General features: G+C 39.6%; 1 protein-coding gene across 1 annotated transcript in view; it reads left to right on the top strand.

The window, feature by feature from the left end:
* Positions 1–2,186: 2,186 nt before the first annotated feature.
* The window catches only part of ANKRD22 (ankyrin repeat domain 22), a 29,442-nt gene continuing 11,364 nt past the window's right edge, over positions 2,187–20,264 (top strand). The window contains exon 1 of the mRNA XM_077125359.1: positions 2,187–2,504. Coding sequence (XP_076981474.1) covers positions 2,484–2,504 — 21 coding nt within the window. The 5' untranslated portion in view covers positions 2,187–2,483. The remainder of the gene's footprint in view (positions 2,505–20,264) is intronic.

Below are 20,264 nucleotides of genomic sequence, written 5' to 3'. Positions count from 1 at the left end.
GTATGACTCAGATACTATTTCTTGACAGAAGACATTCATGTCTGAAAGTAGTTTCTTAGAACTTCCTTCTCTTTATCTGTCTTTTTAATTATAGGCTCAGTTTGTCAGAGAGCAAATCTTAAATGCTTCTTTAAAAATGATCTGCTTATCAGATTTCATTTTGACAGCATTTCATCATATTTCATTCTAACATTATAACTTATGCTTCACCTTTAATTGTCCAAGGTTTTTCAAGCACTCATTGGAGCCAGATAATTATTTGTTGTAAAAGGCGGTCCCGTGGACTGGAGAGTGTTGAGCACCATCCCTGGCCTCTACCCACTAGTACCACTTGTGAAAATGAAAAATGTATCCAAGACATTGTCAAATGTTCTCTGGGGATGAGTGTGCCAAACAAAATACATGTCTCCCAGTTTAATTTGAATTTCAGTCAAGCAACAAAAACTTCTTTGCTATAGGTCTATTCCACATAATACATAGGAAATTTATTTGAAATTCAAATTTAACTGCGCATCCTGTATTTTTATTTGCTAAGTCTGACAATCCTACCTGGGAGACCAAATCACCCCTGGTTAAGAACCACTAGACTAGAGCTAAATACAAGTGTTTTGCCAATATTGCAACGAGTTCATTGTTTTTTTATTGGTTTGTTTTTGAGTCAACCCTACACTGAAATAGTTAATCTTTCACAATTATAATGAATATTGGGCCTTAAGAACCAGATGTAGCCGAGAGAGAGATGACATCACAGTCCTGATAGAAAAGTAAAGAAATATTCAGAGTTCTGTCTGGAAGGAAAGGGCTTGAAGAAGAGGGCTAGCAGCAAGCTTAGCAGAGAGGAAATGGGAGTGAAGACTCGCTCCACAAAGTTAGAAGAGGTTTCAAAAAAAAGAGAAAAGGGGTTACAAGAAGTGTTGCATAAAATAGCGAAGTACCCAGAGGAAATATTATTGTTTTTTTAAGTTAATGGGAAAACTCTAAAGTGTCTCAATACACTAGAGAAATGTAAAATCAAGCCAAGCCAAAGAGGAAGTTGGCTGCAAGCTTAGTGGATGTTGCAGGCTTCCAATTCCTCCAACAGAGGAATTAACTACTTCTTCAACTCCTGAGAGGTTGGCTTTAAAGCCACTCCACAGTGGAATATGGAGTACTCATGTTCCAGGAAATATAACAACTCCGTGTTACAGCACAATAGAAATAGCTCAGCATATCTAACAGTGGCAGGTAGGATACAGGGCTTATATCCTAGCCACTAGGGAACCTCATGCGACAGGGACAATGAATGACACAGTTAGCTTGTGGTCGTTGAACTGCTTCTTTTATGGATGTGTGTGAGGGGAAGTTTTAATTCTGGGAAAGTTAAAAATATTAATTTGATTGTATTAAGGTCAGAGATAATGTGAATATTTGGTGTTGTATTTTGGGTATAAGATGTTCGCAATGGTTAAGAGAATTTGGCATACTAGTATGCTTGACCAAGAAACCTGGTGATTTAACTTAAAATGTGTAATAGAGAATTGAATTTAGACTTAAGATTTTTAAATGGGATGCAATAAAATAATTTGGCTAAATTTGCCAACAGTAATCAGATATTTAAGACAAGTTAAAATTTATTAAGTTGGTTAATTTAATTTGTTAGATTTACAACATGCTTTAAGTAGCTGGGAAAGTGTTACTAGGCTGGCAATTGAAGTGCTTAAAAAAGAAAATTAATATACCGCATTAACCTTATAAGTGTTGTTTAAACATTTAAAGGGAATTTAATTAGGATGTAAGTGAGACAGCCTTCAAATAGTTTAGCTTTTTTCTATTTGAGTCGCTCAAACATTGCCCTTCAAGAGATTATGAGTACATTTAAAACCATGTATGTAAAATAGTCATAAATCAACCTCAATTTATTATTTGTTGTTGTATAAGTTAACATTCATCAAAGCTCTCAAGGAATGATAAATAATCTTATTTGTACTTAAAAATACCCAAGAATTCATATTGAATATCAAGCTGTATACACTTTGGCAGCTATTGTAGGTTCGCAGAAGTGAGTTTGTTGGTCTCTAGCCTTTCTCAATGATGACTGGAAACCAGATTTCAATTAGGAAATGTCCCAACCACCATACACTAATTTGAACCCCGAGTTCTTCCGGCCAATGTGAGAACTTTGCTTCCTTCTTTCCTGCAGGCTTCCATTGGCAGAGCAAAAATGACTCAGAAACCGGCTGGTCAGGGTTGTAACACCAGATGCTACGCCACTTGGGTCGTTACAGGGTAAACCACCGCCTTCACTTCACTTGGCTGAGCTCTCGAGCAGGTGGCTGGCTGGCTGCCCACGTTACTGGAAAAGCACTCACAGGTGTGGAAAGAAAGGACCCCTACCTGCGCTTCTAGGAGCCTTCTCTCTATCGGAAGGGATCTTGATGTGAATCAGAAATACCTCTAAAGAGTCAAGAAGCTTTGGAGGTGAATTAGGACTGTGAAGGGCCAGCATGGGAATCCTATACTCTGAGGTATGTAACTTTTTTTGGAAGAAGGGCTAGAAAGATATTTTAGACCACTCAAGCTTTTCAAATGTAATTTCCTATCCCGGTTACTGTGTCTTACTTTCTTCTCCTCAACTTTCTCTTTTGAGCGTTTAGTCAGAAAAAATAAAGTCCTGTGGGTTATTTTTATGGATATATTTTTTTATAGCAAATTAATTTGTGACTCCAAAATGTTAAGTAAATGTAAGTAAAAAGTGGTATGATATACATTTCGTGACGTTTAGATGTTTACAGGGTTAATTTGGACTTCAAAATGGACTCTAAATCGTGCTTTACTGACGTCGACATCCAGAGGAAAAGTGGTAATTGTACCCAAATAGGTTTTCTAAACTTCTGGAAGATTGACTAGTTTTTTTATGGGACTTTTGTGCAGTTCAAAAACCTTACAGCTTATCCTTTGAAAGGAAAGCCACCTCTAGCAATAATCCATAAAAACTATCGCTGTGTAGAAGAAGGATAAAAACAGTATCTTTTTTGACATTTTGAGTTTCTTATTGTAAAACGTTAAACATTCTTTTTACATCTGATGGGCACAAAATACTTTTCCCTGTGTTGAAGGTAACCTGTTAGAATCAAATGGGTTTTTAATAATGTTTCAAAGGTAACAGGAAACTGATGTTAAAACAAGAGTGTAAGAGGCTTAATGACATTATTATTCATGATTTACTCCCTTTCCCCTCTGACACAATTAACCAGTTAGTCTGCATTCCATTGCAGATGCTCGACAGACCCTCCTAGGGTAGTTTTGATAGAATATTAAAGGCAGTCTCCCTGTGTTTTCAGATATTTTTAATGCTGAGTATGTGAAATTGTCTTTCTATGGTAAAATGTTCTCTTTGGTTTGTAATTCTAGATTTCTTGCTGTGTGACCTTTGTCTTGTGAAGAGGTCATATATATGAAAATGACAAAAATATCTTTTAAAATGCCCCTGGTATTCTCGAACTTTAGATCATGTAAGTATCAGGGAGAAGAACTTGCTAAAAATGCAGTTTCAAAGACTGTGTTTCACTTGGTGGTAGGGTCCAGAAACCTAGGGGTTAGAGGAGCATGCCAGGGGCTGCCTGTAGGTGATCCGAGAGAAACACTGCTCTGGGCTAGTGCTTTTCAAACTTTAATGTGCGTACTGATCACCTGAAGATCTTGTTTAAATGTAGATTCTTTTTCTGTCGGTTTGGGTGGCGCCTTAGAATCTGCATTTCCGGCCCCTCCCCACCCATCCAGGTGTTACCGGGCCTTTGTCTGCCCTGTAAGTAGGTGAGGCTTTAGTGCAGATTTTAAAAAAGGCTTGGTGAGAGCAGTGCAATTGTCTGTTAGTGGGAGCTGATTTGGCAAGTGGCTTGAAGCAAGGCAAGACTTGAATTACCTCCAAGTCTCAATGAGAATATTCCAGGAAGTAGAATAAATGTTTCACTTTTCACATGTATTGAGGACAAATCTGCTATATATTTTTTAGAAAAACACAATCCCCCCCCACCCCCCGTCACAAACAAACCTAATTTACCTAGAAGCTCACAGGCAATTATTTAAAGCTCACAATATTGAATAAAAGATAATCAAACCTATTGTGAAATAAATGCTGTTGCCAGGCAACTTACTATCACAAATGGAAACAGATTCTAAGCCCTTATAATTGATCCTGCCCACTTGTCCACTTACTCTAGTATCAGCAATATACATATATGAGCCACCTGGAAAGTCTTAGGAAATAGTTGTTGTCTGCCCCTTTGGCAAATACATTGTCAATTTGCTTTAAGCAGAATTTCCTCTATCGTCAGCTTTTTGATATCTTAACTGATATTGTGCTGTAGGGTGCACGGGTAGTTCAGTGGTTAGAATGCACGCCTTTCATGTTGGAGACCCGGGTTTGATTCCTGGACCATATTCCACCCTCACCCCCCCACCCCCCCAAAAAAAATTGTGCTGTGAAATGTCCTGGACTAGGATAATCTGACTTGGGCAATGTGTGGAAAACACTGAAGAGGGATGAGGTCTTCTAGATTGAAAGGAAGTTTGGCTGCTTCTTATGGTTGTGGTGGAGTTAACATGTGGGTTTGCAGAATCTGGTCCCACCCTCGTATTCTGAGGCAGAAGGTCTGTGGTGGGACTCTCCCATCTGAAAATTTAAAAAGGTGGAGAAGCTCTGAAGTAATTTTTCAAATATTTGAACAACCCACTTCTCTGCCATATGCCATCTCTCACCTGTCACGTACCAGCTGTTCCGTGTTTCTCAGGTATAGAGACTGAGCTACTGATGGAGGCAAGGGCAAGTGCCTCCAGTCCTTCTCCATTCTCTGGTCTTACACCGCTTCAAGGCCTCTATTTTTATCTAATCCTTTAAGGAAATTCTACTTCCCATTTTGAACGTGGGAACCTCCTGTAGCTTTTCATTCTTCCTTCGAGCTTTGCATTTTTAGTGGTTCTGCATATGCCTTTTGAGAAAGAAGTGGAGAATGAGAGGGTGTCTCACAGATGACCCTAAAACCTGCAGTAGAGGATAAGCCTAGAGCTTGGTGAGGGCCTAACTTTGGAATAATCGACCTCAACGAGGTAAACTGGCCTTGTAAACACGGCCGAATTATTTTAATCCTTATCAAACACATTCGCTCCTAATGTTTTTAGTAATAAATAACATTTATCGAGAGATTAATGCATACGCCATCCTTCTATCTGTTCTAATAGATATCAATTAGTCCTCACACCATCTTATACAATAGTCACTACTTTTATTCTTATTTTATAAATAAGGAAACTGAAGCAAAGATGGTTTAAGTAACGTGCCCAAAATTATGCAGCTGGAAACCCTTCCTGGGGCTGGGGTACGAGATTTGTGCTTGTACATTTGGAGCAATTCTTACACCACTGATGAACACTCAGTTTTTTTTTCTACTTACTGTCTCAGTAGGGATGCCACCTCCTTTTCTAGTCCGCAAAGGAGGTGGTCTGCCTGCTCTGCCATTCTGCCTGTGCTCTTTGCACTAGGATAGACAATAGTCCTTTCCTTTAAGATAAAGAATGGAGTCAACTCAGTCCAGGTTCCAGAGAGGCACCTTCTCCTCCTACCCAGAGGAAGAGAACTGTTGCATTGCAAAGAATGAAAAATACTCGTAAGAAGGAAGATGTGTGAGAATGTAAAGACCCCGGGAACTCATGTTTAGGAGACCCACAGAATTTTACAGACTTTCCCGTAGATGCTTGACCCTGTCAGCTGTGGAAACAGGCTCCAAATGGAAGTTTCCTGCTAATCAGATCACAATGCTGCCTCCTTTTAAATTTAGTTATAAGGTTATAAGGAGATCTAATTATAAGGTTACCAGGAGGGGAGCAGGGTACACACATGTGCGTTATACAATCCTTTGAGAATGAATCCGTTTTTCAAAGAAGCTGATGTAAAGCTTTTTGCTATAGGAAAAGGGCATAGGGTTCCACAACGAAACAGTTTGGTTGAAGCCATCCGGTGTCCAGAGAGAGTAATTTAGGTTGAGGAAGGCCTTATTAGGGAAAGCTGGTAGAGGTGAGGAGGAGAACGCAGAGACAGGGAGAGTGCTGTGACTGGGGGGACATTGGCCTGGCACTCAGGGAGACCGAGCTGTATTCCTGATTGTGCCAGGAACACTGTGATTGGGGGAAGTCATTTTACCTCTCTGGGTCACACTTTCTGTTTGTATAAAACCAGAGAGCTGGATGAGATCCAGTTCAGCACTTAACATGGAGCCATTTTGTGGTACAGGGAAAAGAAAGACAGAAAAACTGGAAAAAAAAAAATGGACACCCTCACAATTTTCCCAGCTCTTCCTATCTACTATGTTTGATTATCGAACTCTGAGCAAATTTTGGGCATCCTATATGCAGAAAGAACACCAAGGGCTTCTTGGGCTTCTACCCCAATGGATTTCCTAAGTTTTTCCTTGTATATTGTAAGAATTATACAAATTGTTATGTGGTACTAAGTCACAATTCAAAAAAGATACGATAACTATAATGTCTGAACAGAAACCAGAACTGAAAATGTGTAAACATTCACTCATTCACCCATCCTCTAATTCAAACAACAAATATTTAGTGAGCATATAATATACTCTAGTAGCTGGTACATGGTGGTAAATTAAAGTGGTCCCAGACCTCATGGAGCTACTAATGTAAAAAATAAGCAGCAAATAAAAAGAATTATAAATAATAAAAAGGAAGCAAAGATGGAAACACAAAGAAGTGATCGTTTAATAGAGGAATAGGCAGGGGCCTATGTATTTAACTAGACTTGACCCAAGGGCTCCTCTTAGTAATGACATTCAAATTGAGAATCCAAACTTGGGAGCCTGGAAAAAGAGTGTCCTAGACAGACAGAATGTTTATGTGGGGCATCAAAATGAAAACACTGGGCCTGTTGTAACAACTGACAGAGAGTTAAATTAACAATGTGCCGTGGGGGCAGTTTACCTTAGTGCTGGCAATAAAAGCGTGTATTGTCTGTAGGAAAATAAAAATAATAAAACTGACTAAAAGTTGATTTACTTTCTGTTGTCACCATTCCCCAGTAGTTCTAAACATTGTCAGTGTAGGATGTCAGTTTAATTTCCTTCCACCAGGGCAAACCACTGCTGCTGCCCTTGGGTACCCTTTGCTTGACAGAAAGTCCTGTGCCCTGAGTGACTGGAGCTGCAGCTGGAGAAGTTATCAAGGACCGGGTCACATAGGTTTTGTAGGCCAAGATGAGAAATCTAGATTCTATCCTGAACCGAGTGGAAAGTGATAGAGGATTTTTAAAAGGGAAATAACATGACCCAGATAGTGTTTAAAAAGGTCACTCTGGTAGCTAGGGGAAATATAAATTGGAAAGATGCAAGAGAAGGAGCTGGGGGCCTGGAAGCAGGCTATTGCAGGAGACTAGGTGGTGATAATGGTGGTTATATTAGGCTGGCTGAGGAATCTGAGATATATCTTGAACAGAAAAATTTCCTGGTTTGGAGGTAGGGGGAGGGTAAAGGAAAGAGAAGAATTAAAATTGACATGTACGATTCTGCCTTAGGCAAGCCATTGGAGGCTGGTGCCAGTGAGATGGGAATGCCAGACAGAGGGAAGTGTGAGATTCAGAGTCCTTTTTTGACATGTACTGGAGACTCTTGTGAGACATCAGGGGGGGATGGAAGATGGATATAGGGAGATAGCTCTGAGGAGAGGCTGGTGCAGTAGGTAATAATTTGGAAGAAATCTGCATATAGATGATGTTAATAAAGCCATGGGAAAGGATGCATTCACCCAGGGAGAGATTATGGAGAAGCAGAGGACAAGAGAATGTTTTAGGAAGGCGTGGCTTGCCAGAGGAGTAAGAGCCATCACGGGACAACCTCCCCTGAGCATCTGTCTGCGGCTCATCAGACTGATAAACAAACACCTTAGTCAAACAAGAGGTTTTTAAAAAATATTTATTTTTAAACAAATCCTTTCTTTCTCATAGAAATAAAAGCTTCGGGATTTCCAGCCTCTGTCTATGAAGTTAACTGGATCAGTATAAATTGTAGTAAGTGAGGAAAATTGTCAGGAGTCAGTCCTGAGTTCTGTATATGAAGTTAGGCAATCAGAACAATATGTGGTAAATTAGGAGAAACTCAAGTTCTCAGTCTTGTAGAAAGACAAGGACATACAATAGCTCGTGCCCCAGAAGTTCTGCTTCTCTGAAAGCGCAAAGCAGGAATGTATTGTGGTTAAGAATTCAGTCAGCCTTTGGGCTCAGAAAGACCTGGGTTCAAATCTCAGCTCTACTAATGCCAAGGAGAAAGCAGGGGGAGGAAAGAAAAATAACAAACATTCTTTAAGGGGAAGAAAATAAGGCATTTTATTTGAATATGCATTCTACACGATAAACTAAAATTTTATTTATATTTGCGTAATATATATAGAAATTGCACATAATCTTTTGGCTAAATAAATGGAGTGTTTTAATCAATGGCATTTTTAAAGGACAGTCTAGGAGATTATTTGAGATGAGAAAAGAAGGCACAGAAGAGATTTCTTTCTTGTAACCATAAAGATTACATAGACTCTAGGCAATAATTAGTTTAATTAAAAGTCTATGCTGTTTACTTGCATTATATAAACAGCTCTAATGGTGACAATAAAAACCAAACCAACTTTTAGTCAGTTTTATTATTTTTATTTTCCTAAAATAAAAATAAAAAAATCTTTTTTTCTGTTATTGTTTTATTTCTTTTTCTGAATTGATGCAAATGTTCTAAGAAATGATGAATATGCAACTATGTGATGATACTGAGAATTACTGAATATATATGTAGAACGGAATTATATGTTAATGTTTTTGTTTGTTCTTAATTTTTTTAAATAAATAAATTTAAAAAATATAAAAAAATTATAGCTTCTCTAATCTTAAAATTATTAAGATTGGAAATGACTTTTTGGAAAACCTCTGAAATAGGGATGAGAATGGGAAATATTAACTATTTGGGAATCCAGAGAGCACTGCAACAAAATGGTTTTCATCATGAATAACTGGGAAGTCTTAAAATTGAATTTCTGAACTTAGGTTAGATTATGTCAACACTCTGCAAAAGCTTCCTATCAAACCGTGCTTGGTAACACCCAGGGCTCTTTGGTCCTGATTACCTCTCTAACCTCCTACCGCTCTCCTTGCCCCCGCTGAGACTGACCCCTTGTGTCCCTAGAACACACCAAACACGTTCCCACCTCAAGGCCTTGCCATTTCGATTCCCTTCATCTTTAAGTTTTTTCCCCCTTAAATTTGTCTGGCTCCCTCCACCACTTAAACATCGATCACGAATCTCTGCTCAAATCTTCACTTCTTAAAGTGATTTAGAAGAAAGACCCCATCATTCTCTGTCTATGCTCCTCCTGTGCGTCATTGTCCCCAGGGCTCACTGAAAATATTTTACATTTCCATTTGTTTTCTATCACTTCTACCTCCCTTACTAAAATGTAAGCTCTACGAGGGCAGGGACTTTGTCTGGGTCCTTTTTCCAATGTCTATAACAGTACCTGGCACAGCGGAGGAGATTAAAAAAATAATCGGTTGAATGGATGAATGAGAATTTAAATTAGAAATAAGGAAGATTTTTCTGACTTTTCAGGTGATGAAACATGAAAAGATGCTATCAATATTAACATAATACCCTTTCTCCAAAGAGCTTTACATCTCAGATAACTTCTTAATGCTCTAAGAATAGTTGGCTTATTGGCAGTGGGGGTACAAAATGATTTCTCAGGACAGTTCTAGTCCTTTATAATCTTACATATCTTTTTCATGGCCTGCCTTTGGGAGCTACACATTTTAAAGCTGCAAGCTCTACTGGGGTACACCTCGGCAAACGAAATGGTATCACTTTCATGTTGTTTAGGGTCGTTAGCTTTACCTAAGGCCATGTTTCCACTGATAAGGCAATGGCAAAGGAAAGGGGCAGCCATTTGGGCTGCAGCCCAAGCGTACCTGTATGGTATTGGGAGCTAAATCAAGGTGAAGATGTTAACAGCTGAGACCCAGACCCAGAGCTACAGGTCAATGAGAATTCCCCTGGGTGGAGCTCCATGTGCTTAGGGAATCTGTAAGTATAGGGAAATTCAGCTCTCCCAGATCCATAGACACTTGATTCCTTTGATCCTCTGGGAATCATAGCAGAGTAGTTAAAACTTGAGCTGTGTGCCAGGCAGACCTGACTTCCAATCCTGGCTTTGCTATTTATGGGTGGAAGTTACTTAACCATGCTTTTGGGTCTTGGTTTTCTCATGTGTAAAATGTGGATAATATTAATATCTAATAATAATCAGTAGGTTGTGGTGATAACTGAATGAAATAATGAGAAGAAAGCACCTGGAATGGTACCACATAAATTAAACATTTACAAATGTTAGCTATTATTATTGGTTTTTATTTTTTTTTAATTAGAGCAGTTCAGTGGCCAGGATTTTAGGTTTTTTCCCCCTCAGATCCCAGATAAAATATATTCTTCCCTACCTCTCTCCTTTGGCTATATAAACCATAGAAATGTCCATGAGATTCTAACATTTCAGTGTTGAAACTTTATTAGTTTTAGGCAAGGAAGGAATTTAGTCTAGCTCCTTTGTGTTCTAGGAAATAATCCTGCATATGAATCATGATTTATTTTTTGGGCCATAGTATTATTATTTCAAATCTTTCCAGTTTGTTGGAGGAGCCATCATTCATTTTTTTTCGTTCTTGTTATTATGATTTTATGATTCCTAATTTCCTGGATGCTATAAGGGAAGGTATAATGGCAGCTTTAATACCCCGAATGTTAGTTTGAAAAACATGCACAAAAAAAAAAAAAAAAAAAAAAAGAAGAGGATGGGCAACGGCGGTGGCTCAGCAGGCAGACTTCTCGCCTGCCATGCCAGAGACCCGGGTTTGATTCCCGGTGCCTGCCCATGTGAAAAAAAAAAAACAAAAACCAAATAAATAAAACAAAACATGCATAGTGTAGAAAATGATATACTAGGTTATGTGAGAATTACAAGAATAATATGCAAAATAAAATACTTGTTTTTCTCTAAAGTGCTTATAAGGGCCATAAGACAGAAATAATTCTCCATTCAATGCCCCTTGTGGGCAACTCTTGAATATACATGGCTCCCCATTTTATAACAGTTCAATTTTTTGCTATTATAAAGAAATTTATTTTGAATGAAATTTCATAACAACCAATAGTTATTTATGACATCAAAAAATTCCAACTGATCCTGGCACCAACCATCCACTTTTCCAGTTAATTGGTGCCACTGATAAAAACATCTGAAGCGTGGAATGTATTCTCATTGCACTGATGTATGATCAGACAACATGAATCTTTGGAAATATGCAAACATTTCTGCAAAAGGCATTATTTTTCTCCAACATACTTAAGATTTGGTGTGATGAAGCCTCAAAAGGAGGAGGTGTTAGCTATCTTTACAAATGATTTGTGGCTTCATCAACAACTGACCTTTGGCAGGCATCCAAGATCCCATTAGGGCTTAATACAAGGTGAGGTGATGTCTACTGTCTAACAACCTTAGGACTTCTCATTTCTGTGTATGTGACTAATCAATAAGAGTACCTTCCCACCCAGAGTACTCAAGACACAAGGCATTGGGGTTAAGAGTTGATCATAGGAAAAAGGCGAAGTTGAATGGCAGGGCAGGAGAAGAGGGTTTTATAGAGAAGCCTTACTTGGGAAAGGTAAATGAAGATGAGAACAATAAAAGGTGGTTCTACTGGAAGCTGGTAGCTACTTGGGGAGATAGTGGTTATTTGGATGGAGGATCAGGAGAAAAGAAATTGTCCTTAAAAAACAGTTGGCAAAGACCCTTTGGTGAAATGGTGAGAAAGGGGGAAAATTCAACTTCCCCAAGTGGGGACAACCAAAGCAACAGGCTGAGCCCCCCATCTTGGGTTTGTTCATATGAAACTTAACCCCACAAAGGATAGGCTAAGCCTACTTAAAATTAGGCCTAAAGTCACCCCTAAGAGAACTTCTTCTGTTGCTCAGATGCGGCCTCTCTCTCTCAACCAACAAGCCAAGCAAACTCACTGCCCTCCCCCTGTCTACAGGGGACATGACTCCCAGGGGTGTGGACCTTCCTGGCAACATGGGACAGAAATCCTAGAATGAGCTGGAACTCAGCATCAAGGGATTGAGAAAACCTTCTTGACCGAAAGGGGGAAGAGTGAAATGAGACAAAATAAAGTGTCAATGGCTGTTGATTCCAGAGTCGAGAGATTATTCTGGAGGTTATTCTTATGCATTAAATAGACATCACCTCTTTCTTTAGGGTGTAACAGAGAGGCAGGAGGGAACTGCCTGAAAATGTAGAACTGTGCTCCAGTAGCCGTGTTTTTTTAAGATGATTGTATAATGATATCGCTTTCACAACGTGACTGTGTGATTGTGAAAACCTTGTGTCTGATGCTTCTTTTATCTGCCTTATTGACAGATGAGTAAAACATATGATTTAAAAATAAATAAATAATAGGGGGAACAAATGTTGAAATGAATTTAGTGGATTGAAATGCTAGAGATCAATGAGAGGGAGGGATAAGGGGTATGGAATGTATGAATTTTTTTCCGTTTTCTTTTTATTTCTTTTTCTGAATTGATGCAAATATTCTAAGAAATTGTCATGATGATGTATAACTATGTGATTAAAAAAACAGTCGGCAAGCATATTATTGAAACCACAAGTGAGTGCAAATCAATTTAACTTCCTGTAAACAAAGATTGACAGATGAAAATTAATAGCACTATATCTCTCACTGCCTTACTTATTTTCCAGTGTGGAAAATATCACTTATGTTTTCTTAATTCCATGAGAATCATTCTTGTTTCATGTATGTCGAATTTTTATGATAGTTTTGATAGGTTCACATACCCTGGTCTCCTAATCTAAATTCCTCAATTATGAATTTTAGGGAATTTCAGCAATTTTATTAATGCTGCTGAATGCCAGGGAGGGACTATGTACTGTGATATAAAATGTGATGAGTTCGGCTGCCGTGCCAGAGGCCTGGGTTTGATTCCGGGGCCTCCCCAATGCAAAAAAAAAAAAACAGGATGAGTGCTATCACAGACCCTGTGTGAGGGTCTACTGGTTATATTCATCTGCATATCCCTAGAACCCAGCACAGTGCCTGGGAGCTCAAAGTCTGCTGAATTGAACTGAAAAATAAAAAGCAAAAAACTACCCATGTCTATTGATGCTTTGGGAACGTTTATGGGTAGGATTATGATGACGCAATGCACAGGGATGCAGGAGGGTAGGAGAGACATAGTGGGCTTCTGAGTGTTCGCGTCCCAGGCCCTTCCTCAGACCACCACTCTTCTAGGTTGGGGAACCGGGTGTACAGAAGCCCTGGGAGCATGTGTCAGTTGCTATCTGTGGTGTGCAGGAGCTTCATGGAGCCGGGGGAACCAGTCTATGAGAACTGGTAACACCATAATCACTAACCAGGGGCCTCTCCTTGGTAGTTTGAAATCAGCTAAGTGGGAGTACTTGCCCCACTGACAGTACAAACATCACAAAGAAGGTTTTCTTTCCTTTGATTCCTTTTGAAGAGCTGGTTGCTCCACATTAGCTAGCACACCAATACTTCCTTTCTTTTGTAAGTTACACCTCTGTTTTGTGGTCTGAGGTAGTAAGGGGTTCTCAGGACTTCTGTATTCGCACAGTCCTCCTCGCTGCGCCGGAAGAGCTCCTGAGATGGTTCTGGAGTTCAAGGCGCAGCTTCCTGCCAGAGAGGCTCTCAAGAAGACCTTGTTGGAGAAATGAAAGCATAGGTAAATGTGGGTTCTGCCTTGATTTCCCCTTCACAGCTGTCGTCCCTCATGACCCCAGTCCTGCTGGAAACTTCCTTCATGCTACATAAAGGCTAAGCGGGCCTAAGAAAATCTTAAAAGAAAAAATCTTATGCCTTTATATTTGTCTGAAAGAGGGAATTTACAAATCACAGTATGTGAAGGAGTGAGTCATCAGAAATAGACTTGAGATGAATTGTACAAATAAAGCAAAACCTAATAGGTGTTCATTATGTTCCCTAGGATTCCTTAATTTGAAAGGGAAGAAAACTGTCTCCTTTTGTTGAGAAAGCCTTTCATTAGTGCATATTTGTAATCTTTCACTTCAAAAACTGCCAAGTCTCATCCTCCTCAGAAATTGTGACAGAACGTCTTAAATGAGTGACAATTTGTTGGTTAATAAACAACTTTCAAGTCCTCTGAGCCTCAGGAAGAGTTCCAAATCATCTTTCCTTAGATTGGGAATTATGGAAAATCCATTAGATTTTAGAGGAAATGATACAAAAAAAGTTGGGTGGTGGGGAAAAGGTTTGCTTTTAGAGACATCCATAATGCACAGTGCAAACAGTTGGCGATTTCTATGTTAATAAAATAATACCAACTTTTTTATTGGCACCTTTATATATCTCTATATCTATATAGCTATAGAATTTCTATTTGATAATTTTTAAGTTGGCAGAAAATACAGAACCCCTGTATACTCCCCACCCCATTACTGACCCCTTGCATTAGTGTAGCACCTTTATTACAATTGATGAAAGAATATTATTATAATTGTAATCACTTATAATCCGTAGTCTACATTAGGGTTCATGTTTGTCTTGTACGATTTTATGGATTAAAAAAAAATGTTTATTAACATATATAAACCTAAAATTTCCCCTTTAACCACACTGAATGCTCCTTAACAATATGAGTTTAAGCATTGGAAGTATTTTTTATGGTTTTACTTTCATTATGAGGGCTGGTTTCTTTTACCTTTGCAGGGGTTTTCAACTGTCACTGTGCATCACAGTCACTGAGGACCTTTTAATTGGCACTAATGTCCTGGCCCTTTTCCCAGAGACTCTGATTCAGTTGACCAGTGGTGGGGGCTGGGCCAGTGTTTTAAAAGTGCCCTAATGCTTAGTCAGGGCTGGGAACCATGGAGCTAAAACATTGACCTGGTTCTCATGTGGAAACTCAGCCTCTCCTGATCTTAACCTCTTCCCTGTCCTCCCTTCCCCAGTTACATCAGGAGGATCAGTCTGTCAATCAACACATGGTTCCATGCTCGTTGGAGGTGCTCATGCTGCAGAGCGTCTGCCTTCAGGAAGGTTATAGTCTAGTTAAGGGGAATGGACTTAACTCACTGGGGCGAGGCCCACGAGCAGTGTGTACTTCTTGCTGTTGGTAGGAGAGGTCAAGGAAGGTTTCTTGGAGGTGGACTCAGACTGGGCCTTGAAAGATAGTACAGTTTGAAAGGCATAAGGCCATGGCAGGCAGGAACGCCAGAAGGTAGACATGAGGAGATCATCTAATCAGGAGGTGAGAACGTGTAGAAGAGCAGTGGTTTATAGGTGGTTTGTCTCCAGAGAGAGGCTTTGAAAACCAGGCTGAAAGCATTTCACCTGATTCTCTAGGAAGTAGGGAGCATTAAACCCAATTGATATGTGCAATAAAAAAATTAACACAGTATGATGTGCTAGAGAAGGCCTTGGCTGGAGATGTCCTTTTGATTGGATGTTCAGGGAAGTCCTCTCTGAAGAGTAACATAGGGCTAATACCTGATCTGGCCTAAAGGAAAGTCCACCTTGTAGTGCATTAGCAAATGCAAAGACCTAAAGACAGAAAACATTGAGTGTTCCAAAAGTAGCTGAAATGTCATGAGCCAAGGGGGGGCATGGCAGGAAAGGTTAGAGAGAAAAGTTGGCATTTCAGTGTGCTCCCTTAATCCCAGTTTTTCAGGTTGTACAGAACACAACTCTAGGGAGCTCCTTTCACAGGTTTTCCACGAGAATTTGCACTCACCTTTGGCAAATATTCCTTCTCTTCAATCTCTTCCTTGCCTATCCAACCCATCCTTTTCTATGCTTTCACTGAAATATGGCTTTGCCAGGCATCCTCCTCCTCTGACAGATCTCTAGTCCAGTCTATTCCTTGCTCACTATTGCTGTTTCAGAATCATGGCTCAATTTCCTACTTGACGTCTTTGCTTATGCCCCTTTGTCTGCCTTTTTGCTTATTTCCACCATATTCCAGGACTCTCTTCCATCTTCCTTTTTATTTTTTTCTGTTTGTTGATTTTGTCAGTGACCTCAATATCCTTGGGTCTTCATTCTCCTCACCTGACCTCTGTCTCCATTCCAGATCACCCACCCAACATGGTTACCCTTGATTTCTCATCCTTGGAGAAAGTTCTATCTTAACACTTAGAATTTGGTACCTCCTGTCCTAACATATTAACAGCTTATGTTTCCTGTGAGATTTCATGTAGAGTGCTCTGCTCCTTCACTTTGTTTCTACTTGGTTGTGTCTCTTTTTTTCAGCAAGCCCACCAGTCTCCTTCTGGTTCCCATAGATGGTGCCTGCTGTAGTTTACCAGACCTGCTATGGCAAACAATGCACAAAGGGTTGGCTTAATTGGCAAGCATTTATTGTCTCCTGATTTCAGAGGCTAAAAGTACAACATCAAGGCATTGATAGGGCTTGCTTTCTCCAAAATCTTTAGTGTTCCAGCAATCCTCTGTCACATGGTAATTTCTCTCTCCTTGCGTCTGCTGTTTTAGTTTTGGCTGACTTCCAGTTTCGGGTTTCTTCTGACTTCTGCATCAGGATTTCTTCTCTTTATTAGGCCTCCAGTCATAAAGATTAAGTTTGGCCACAAGAGCCTATGCATAAATAAGCTCATATCTTGACTCACCTTAGAATATTCAAAGATACTGTTTACAAATGAGGGTTCATACCTACTGGAAAGCAAAGTAAGATTTAAACATGTCTTTTATGGGAACATGATTAAGTCCCCAGCAGTGCCCATTCTGCCTGAATTCATAATAAGCTACTCTTCTCTCATAAGTTTCTAATAAGACTTGCTTCCTAACCCTTGCTCTTTGACCCCTGCACATTCTCCACCCTTCCCTGATCATAGATTAATTGAAGAAAATCACAAACTTGTATTGTAGGCTTGGTGCATTACACCTTTTTTTACTGTTTTTTGCATCCTGATGTTTAAAGCATTTATCATATTTTTTTTCATCTCATATAGACACTTTCCATTGTGGCTGTCCCAAATTTCCACCACCGTGCTCAGAAGCTCATCCACACTTGCCCCCATTTCATCTCCTATGTCATTTTAACCTATTCATCTATTTAAATATCACTGAAATTAATTAATTGATTAATTAACTTTAAATACATGTTAGTGTAAAGCATTGAAGATCAAACCTCTGACTTTCTGGCAAAAAAATAATAACTGAGCTACTCAATAAATGTTAGCTCATATTATAATTTATTCATTCGTTTATTTATTTATTTATCAAATCTGTCGAATGCCTGTGGTGTGTCCGGCACTATGTTGAAACTCATACCTTCATTTCCTTAGTTCAGGGGTGCATAGGAGGGAGTGGTAGGAGATGAAAACACAAAGGTAGGATGTGTGAGATCTGAGGAATCGTGTCCACTTGAAGGGTAGCATACGGACGGCAGTGGCCCTAGCTTGGTTTTCTTCAGGGAAGTGACATGAGGCTGCTGTTTGCAGGAGGGGTTGCAGCCAGGGTGGGTGAGGGTGGAGGAAGGGAGGCCAGCTAGGACTAGTTTTGCAATTGCCCTGCTGAGAAATTTATGAGGACTTGTACTTTCGTGATGAGGCTGGACAGATTTTTAGGAGATAAAATTAGAGTAATTCCCCAGGTTTCCTGAGTATTTTCCTCTATATCCAGAATTCTCCTAGTTACAGGAACTGCAGAGGCCAGGAGGGAGGCATAATTCCCTCAACCCAAATGGATGGCCCCCTTCCCTTTTTCATTCCTAGTTCGTCAGCCAGCGTTTTCCCACTGGACTTCCTTTCCATCAGCGGTCATTGCTTTAAAAACACGGAGCTGCCCCCTCGTGGAAAGAAGCAGCACAGACTCTTCCAGCTGTTGGTACAATCCATGGATCCAGTCATTCATATGCCTCAGCTAAGCCAGGAAGACACGTCACTTTTCAAAAACAGAAACTCTGAAGCATACACGAAGCCTAGGGAGTATTGAAAGATACGGCCAGGTTAATATTTTAAGTAATATTGCTCAAGTGGGATTGAGAAAGCGCTCAGAAGCACTGAGTGACTCTTAAGGAAAATTCTCTGCCTTTTCCTCCCTTTTCTTCCTAGTTAACTGTCAGTAAAGATTTTGACCCCTCAAGCAGAGGGGGACTTATCCTGGAGGTCTGGGGCCAGGCAGGTAACACGGGTGCATGAAATGAACCAGCTGGAAAGTGGAAGTGGGAGGGACTGTGGAGGATTGGAGCTGCTGCCCATTAACGACCATTGCTTGGTGCCCTATGGGGATGTGGGTACAGTATAGCAAATCTTTCCGTTTTTAAAGAGAAGCTGGAAAGCCAGATTACTACAATTTTTAAATATTAAGAAAGTAATAAAAAGTTTTAAGAAAACAAAAAATAACTGTTTGGTCATCTGTTTTCAAGTTCTGCATGATAGACCATCAGAGCCCAAAGGCTGGTCCCTGATTAGTACTGATCAGCAAAAAATTTTCACTGATCTATGTTGAAATTTAAAAAATAAGAAAATAAAAACAAAAGACAATGAAGTGAGTTTTCCCATAAAGCTAAATTTATCCAATATAAAGGACTGTTCCCCCGCCCCCGTGAATATATCCTTATATATTTTGTGCTAATGTATTCTTTTACTACAAACAGAGCATTTAGCCACTGACTTTTTGTAGGACATTTTGGTTATTTCTGGTTTTGGAAGATTACAAATAAAACTGATAGAAACATTGATATCTGTTTTGTGTGTGTGTGTGTACATAAACTTTCATTTTTGTGGCATACATGCTCATAAGTGCTTCAAACTTGTGTTAAAAGATCCTTTATTTTATGAATTGATAGCATTATTTCTAATGCATTTAACTGGTCAAGAGTTGGTGACTTTACATCAGTCTTCTTGCATTTTGTTTTGTTTTGCTTATTGAAATCCGAGTGAATGGGTGTAGGAGCAAAGGGTAAAAACAAGACCCACAGAATTTGTGGGGAACAGCTGGCCTTGGGGTGGTGGCGGTAAACTGTGGAGATTGTTATGTAGAGCAGTCTGGGAGGGAGAGAATGTCTACCCCTAATGGTTATGTTAAGTATGAAGGAAGAGAACACTGAAAATTAAGCACTCTGATTCCTCAAGAAATGCATGTATGCCTTTTGTCACCTTGTTAGTATATAGGTTGGATCTGGTTAAGAATAAAGTTGTCTGTTGTTTGTTTTGGCTGATCTTCAGACCCCCTGATCCTGTCCTTCTTTCTTTCTCATCATTCCTTAATATCCTTCGAGCTCTGTTCCATAGGAAGCAACAAATAGGCACCAAAGGTAATTCATTGAAAGTTTTTAGCATTATTTGTGTTGGACTAGTCCTAGACCTTTGCTATGATGTTGAAGTCCTTATAAGCAAGGATGTGAAAGTAGAAGCCACAAGTCAGAAGAAGTCAGAAAATGAGGCACACTGTCACATGACAGAGGCAGAGAGACGCAAGCCAAGGAACTCCAAGTATTGCAGCTAGCCAGCGCCAGAAATGCTGCAGACTTCAGGAGAAAGCATAGACTTTCAAGGCCTTGATTTTGAACTTCTAGCCTCCCAAACTAGGAACTAATAAATTCTCATTGTTTCAGACAACCAATGTGTGGTATTTGTCATAGCCTTGGCAAACTAAGTTAGCAGATTACCCGCTTGACTTCTCACTGGTTTCCTCTCTCACTGGTACTTACATACCCAAGTTTACACCTTTGAAATTATTTTCTTGATTTTTACTTTGTGTGTACGTGTGTGTGTGTGTGTGTGTGTGTGTGTGTGTGTGTGTGTGTGTGTGTTTGCCTTCTATTTCCCCACTTGGTAGATACATTTCACACAGTTAAGAATAATCTATTTTATACTCTTGTTTTCCCTAGCACCAAGGCTGGCACAATAGAAATTTGGCATGGTTATTAAATTAAATAATCACTTAATAAGAAATAATGATGTTTCATAAATTGAACACTTTCCAGGCATTATTTTAAGTGCTCTTTTTACATTGTCGAATTAAAGTCAGTATAAAAATGTTTAGTGTTTGCCTGTGGTGTGCCCAGTGCTGTGCTACTTGTTGGGGATATAGTAGAGGATCAAATAGCCTCGCCCGCATGGAGTTTACAGTCTGAACTTCAATGCCTCTCCTCACTCAGTGATGCCCTAAACCC

Source organism: Tamandua tetradactyla, chromosome 13 (assembly GCF_023851605.1).
Source record: "Tamandua tetradactyla isolate mTamTet1 chromosome 13, mTamTet1.pri, whole genome shotgun sequence".
Lineage (NCBI taxonomy): Eukaryota > Metazoa > Chordata > Mammalia > Pilosa > Myrmecophagidae > Tamandua > Tamandua tetradactyla.
This window is presented reverse-complemented; position numbering and strand designations above follow the sequence as displayed.